The sequence below is a fragment of the Diachasma alloeum genome, unplaced genomic scaffold, assembly GCF_001412515.2.
Source record: "Diachasma alloeum isolate Michigan unplaced genomic scaffold, Dall2.0 Dall_scaffold_00184, whole genome shotgun sequence".
Taxonomy (NCBI): domain Eukaryota; kingdom Metazoa; phylum Arthropoda; class Insecta; order Hymenoptera; family Braconidae; genus Diachasma; species Diachasma alloeum.
In genome coordinates this window covers 648,290-654,288 of record NW_021680350.1, presented here as the reverse complement: position 1 = coordinate 654,288, position 5,999 = coordinate 648,290, and the positions used below count along the sequence as shown (strand labels likewise).

The following is a 5,999-nucleotide window of genomic DNA, read 5'->3' as shown; positions in this document are numbered from 1 at the left end:
ATGCCCCGCACACGATTGGATTTCACCTGAAAGACCGAGTGGCGGCGCCAGGATACGGGGTCGGAATAATTGGAACTTAGACGACGATCTCATTATCGGACTGCAAAATTCTAGACTGACTTCAGACGTTCAGAACTATTACTACTGATAAGGAGAATTATTTTGGAATCTTTTATTTTGCAAATCGATTTTTTTAATGGGATATTCGCGCTGCTCGTTAAGATATTGCGGACGTGAATTGCTTTTGGCAGTTCTCGTTAGCTCTGGTTGAGTACGGTTTCAACGTCCAATCAGAGCGGAGAGGTCTTTGTAGTGGACCAATCACAGCATCGTGTGATTGGGCAACGATGCCGCGTGGGTCAGTTGGGCGACGGACACTTCTCATTTGCACGTCCAGAGGACCGCTTTGCCAAAATTTCCATCTCGTTTTAAGAAACATCGTGAATTATCTTATTTTGTTTCATCCGGCGTATTACATTGTCGAGACCCGGAGTTGTGGTTGTAATTTGACGAACTGGGGAAGGTCTGGGAAATTTTCTGCCATCGACTGATCATCGGAGTTGGTGAGCGGTGGATTTTTAAAGTGAAAATTGTTATTTTGCTGTTTAAGGAGCAAGATTAGCGATTTCCTTTTGTCGGACGCTTGCGTCCGGGGCGATTGACGCCATATTAGTGATTGTTGAATTTCCAGGCTATTTCTTTCCCCTTGTTCGGCAGAGATTTTGTTCGGGTCAAATTTGCTAATTAATATTTTGTCTGGTTGATTTTGGATTTTGGATTAGATTTCTGTAAATAAATTCAGTGATTCTAAGTGTTAGATTTCTCTAGACTCTCGTTCCGTCGTTTTCGCCGTTGGATATTGATTTTCGGGTATTAAGACGAATTGTAATTCTCGAGGTCAGTATTATTACCTCTCGAGATATTCTATAATTTTTCTCAGCCTCTGAAAGCCTAATTTCATCGCATTTAATTTTCGGCATAATCGTTCAGAGACCCTTGAATTATCGTAATTATTGTCAGAGGGATTGTAGCGTTTTTCGGCGCTCGACCTGTTGTCTTGTGCCGGGTGACCTTTCGTCAGTTGCCGGCTATGTTGTTTTCGTTCCTCGAGGCAATCCTCTTCTCAATAACTTGTAGTGTCAGATTCTTATTCTCGCCACTTTGGGTGGATGCACTGATATCTAGGTATAATGGTAGATTCCTGCACCGCGGTTATTTAGGACTCATTGGTAATTTCGGTAGTTATTTTACTGTTTAACCTTTTTCATGGACTACGGATTAATTGACGGATTTTTGACTATCTTTTAATTGACTAGTGTTTTATCTTTTGACATATCGCGGTTAGGGAATTGTCTTGTATCGAGTCTTCTAATCGTTTATTCATTATTTTGTAATTCGACTTTGTGTTTTCTTTCCGAAGATTAAGTGCCTCGAATATCGAGAATATTTGTAATCAGATTTTCGATTTTGTTTAATTATCTGATTAAATTCATCTGTTACCCTGTATTTCTGACTTCTTTTAGTAAATCATGGGTTCCAAACCCAGTCATTTCAAAATAATTTTTCGGAGTAGCAGTTTGGAATCCAGCCGCCTCTGCGGATGATATACTGAGCTGTCGGCAGCTGTTCCTTCGTTGGTCTATCTTGTGGATTACAGATTTCGGTTTTTGTGCGTTTTGAGAGAAAACGTACTGGCGCTCAACTTTTGGTTGTAAGATTTGGTCGCCGAGGGCTGCGTATTTTCGTAGCGTTCCGCAGAGTTGCGAAATACGTCACAATACACATTTACTAGGAACATATATGCCTGCATAGATGCGAATGGGTGAGGCGCTTCTCATGTTTTATGTATGGTCGATAACAATTTTATAAGACAAGAGCAGATTATAACAACTGTTCAATGTTTATTGTATGGTCATAATAGAATAACGGGTAGCCATGAGATCATTCATGAATTTTGGTGAAACGAACGATTATTGACGGAATTGATCCGAATCTGTTTGTTCTTAAACAAGGATGATTGGAGTTGACACCGACTTGATTTTAGTCGATTTTAGACTCATTTCAAATCAAGGTAACAGGACTCCATCAATCTGGATACTTCATAAAGAAACTTCCGAAGTCGACGTTGAGTTTGAGAATTTTTCAAGAATTATATGGAGAATAAGAGGAATAATTAATGGGATGTTGGAAGAGTTCAGCAATACTAATTTATTGTCAAATCGCGACGTTTCGCTGCAAATCGCAGCTTCTTCAGGCTCTTGACAGGTTTAGTACGTAGTCACTATAAGCTCTAATAAAATGTGCGTGAAGCAACGACAACATATTAATTGATTAAAAATTGCAAAATACTCTAACAATAACATCGGTGTCTGCAGCAACACCTGTCATTAATCACAGCCATGAACTATGCATCCCACATCCCATTAATTATTCCTCTTAATATGAACAACGTCATATATGGAGAATGAAATAAATATGGACCGTTCCAATCACTTTGAATTATAATATTTCATCAGATGATTGCAGATAAATATTTAGATACATTTCGGAGTAAATAAAACGCGTGACAGATATGACGCCATCATCTCTACGACAACATATAATATATGTCATAGGCTACAGTTGATGTCAGTTAAGAGATTGATTGCTGGTGATATCTCGTATTCAAATTAATCTCAACTCAGTCGACAAGGAGACTGCCTTTGATCATATCCCAACAAAGAATTAAAACACTCTGTATTATTCTCAAGCTATTTTACTCGATCAAATCTTAGATGTTTTTAAGGTACAAATTACAATTACCGGGGATAATACAGAATCTGAATGTACCGGTCGAAATAACATCTCTCATTGTAATTAATCACTGCCGATAAACGGGAAGGGTGGGGGGTGGGAGAATAGTCTACGATTTGCACTAGTTTCAAAATTCGGAGATGCGGAGAAGGCCTCGGTTGCTCAATTGGCAGAGCACCAGTCCGGCAAACTTGAGATGTGGCGTCATATCCCACCTGAGTTCCAGTCCGTATGCGTCCGAATTTTTGAATTTGTGCATTGTGAATTATTTAATTGTTTCCCTCGTATGGAGGTTCGGAAAGTGGAAAGATAGCATATAGCATCCTGCTTACGTAGCAATTTGGTGATAAGGAAATTAAAAATAATAGAAGGAGCAATCAATAATATTTATTCGCCAATAAAGATAATCAACACCATTTTTTAACCAAAGGATTGAATGCTGTTTATTTAATTTTCATTTCCGCCGATGTGGTGTATCCTACTTTCGATGTGTTTCGTAACTTACGTAGTTTCACGACCAACGAGGACATTTCGCACAGATTTGGCAACCTCGCCAGATAGGCGGATGCCCTCCTGCAGCACGCGAAAACCAATGATGATTGCTGGACAGTTGCGTGCCACATCGAGGTAAGCATTTAAGATCGTTGTAACCAGCGTGTGTATGGCATCAGTGGGATCGTCGCTGTTCAGTGCTTCCTCGATCGCTTGTTGAATACCATCAATCAAGTCAGTACCAATGCCCAGGGTGATATTAACATGATCCCGAGCCATTTGGATAGCATCTCGAAGGCCTGGGATCGGTGGAATGAGTGGGAGAGGTGGGAGTTGAGGGATTTCGAGATCGGTGGTGTTAAGATTCAAAGGAATTTGAGGGATTAAATCCTCAACGTTTGGAATATTGAATAAGAGAGGGTTTCGTTCCTGTTTTGATGGATTTTTTGGCGGTTGACTTTGTCGAGGTCTGAATATCCCGAACGGGTCGAAGCCGGAAAAACCATTGGATGTTGACTGCTGCTGTTCTTGCTGCTGTTGCTGAGGCTGATATGTCGGAAAAAGATTGAAACCGAAGAATGGACTGTTGAATCCGGGAATTTTTGGGAAAACAATTTCCCCTTGGATTCCCGCCTATAGAAATACCGCCGCAATGATCAAATAAATCACGAGTGCTCATGCAAAAGAAATATTTGTAATAATCCACTTACCGAGTTCTTATCAACATTTACACCCCCGTAGAGACCAGCAGCCGCAGCGGCAGCGACTGTTGCCAACAAACAGAGCACTGAGCGCTGCATCGCAGATGAATACAATCCGACTGTACACTTCCCCATCAGTGTCATCGACTGCATTTATACCTAGCTTCCAATACTCCATTATTTACTTCCGCCTGGCATTGAACAATTGCAAACATCTGTGTCATCGGTCGCAAGGTGGATGGATGCCTTCCACACATGATCATATTGTAATTAATGAGCACTCGCCAATTGTACCAAATATTCTGTTCTCAACTTCACACAATGAGAATGTTATGTTTGGACATTTTCACTACTGCGTCATTCGTGGACATAATACTTCCCGCATCATTATTGAATTTCTGGGTTTTCACAGTTGATTCTTGGGAGCATATATTGTGAAAAATTTTGTCTGAATTATCCGTGTCAAATTCCGCAAATTTTTATCGTGCACCGATTCTACTGAAATTTCAAGAAATCTTGTCATCGAAAATTCAGAATTTTGTAGAAAAATCAAACAGAACTGTAAATTTCCGCTCCATTTTTGTCACTGAAAATGAACAGAAAACCAGAAAATTCTGGTAAATATATTCTTGAATTTTCAGGACAGTGACACTGAATGCGATTTAGGAGGAAACAAGCAGGGGTTCGAGCCCATTCGACAGAGGGCATGTGACCGTTACTTTTTGCGTTATTATTCCTTTTCTTTTTTTTATTTCTACCAATTCCATTGGGAGTAAGCTTCCGAATGGATCCGTAGCAATTCCCAGTCCTTGTGACAGGTATACAACCGTAACCACATGCTGCAGGAAGATATTCAACCTTTTAATGAAATAGATTTGTACAAAAGGTTAAATATCTGCGAAACTGCTCGGCCGATTACGCCTATCCAAAATACGAACCTTCAACATTGTAAGAGCTATAATCACACCAAATTTCAAAATACTATTTTCATTTTTTCTCAAAATATCGTGCGTACAAGAATGAAAAAATTTTAAAAACGAAAAAACGGGAATATCTCTGATTTTTTGTATGGACGGGTATACATATTTTGATTGATCTAGATGGTGGCCACCGAGGCAAGTATTTTGAAAAAAAAAGATTGAAATCCGTTCAGCAGTTCAAGAGAAATTTGAAGAAATATATTTACACAAAAGATTGAATAACTCAAGAACCGCTCGGCCAATTACCCCCATCCACAATATCAACTTTTTATGTGATAAAAGCTTGAAGTATACATAATTTCAACTCCCTATCTCCATTTTTTATCAAGTTATCGTGTAAACAAGATTTTTCATAAAAAAACGAAAAAACGGCAATATCTTCAAATTTTGTCTGAACGAGTATATATATTTTGATTGATCTAGATAGAGGCCATCGAGGCGAGTATTTTAAAAAAAGAAATATTTAAATCGGTGGAGGAGATTTTAAGATATTGAGGAATAATGAATTTTGAAGAAGTTGTTATATCTTAGGAACTACTGAACCGATCGGGCTAAAACTGCGTACCAAACTGAAGTTTAATCATAACTACCATAAGCCAAAATTTCAGACTTTTATCTGCAAATTTCACCGTATTTATAATATGTTGAATTTTCTAAAAAGTGATCACCAAAAACCGAAGTTATCATACGCATACATACAGACATGACCCTAAAAACATCATTTCTTCACGTGTCATCACATTCTAGACCATTTTCCACCAAAATTAGAAAATCAAAAAATCGCTCAAATACAAGGCTTTCATTCGGAAGCAAAAAGGGATAAATAAATGGCGAAAAAAGATTTAGAAAAGGATAGGAATAATAAAAGAAAAGGAAGGACATTACAAAAAAGCGAAAATCAAGAAATAAAAAAAGGTTAAAAAAGGGATAAATAAATCAACAAAGATTTAAAAAAAGATATGAAAAATATAAACAAGTTAATATCTCCATTTTTGCGGATGCTAGAGTGCAAACAACGATTTTAGGTCAAAAA

The 5,999-nt window shown here is 38.3% G+C and overlaps 1 protein-coding gene across 1 annotated transcript; it reads right to left on the bottom strand.

Moving 5' to 3' along the window:
* Positions 1-3,160: 3,160 nt before the first annotated feature.
* On the bottom strand, positions 3,161-4,121 carry LOC107047981. The gene is made up of 2 exons (XM_015270918.1): positions 3,996-4,121; positions 3,161-3,918 (listed from the first exon to the last, which is right to left on the bottom strand). Exons 1-2 carry the CDS (start codon positions 4,119-4,121, stop codon positions 3,295-3,297), a joined length of 750 nt encoding a protein of 249 aa, XP_015126404.1. The 3' UTR covers positions 3,161-3,294.
* Positions 4,122-5,999: the final 1,878 nt, after the last annotated feature.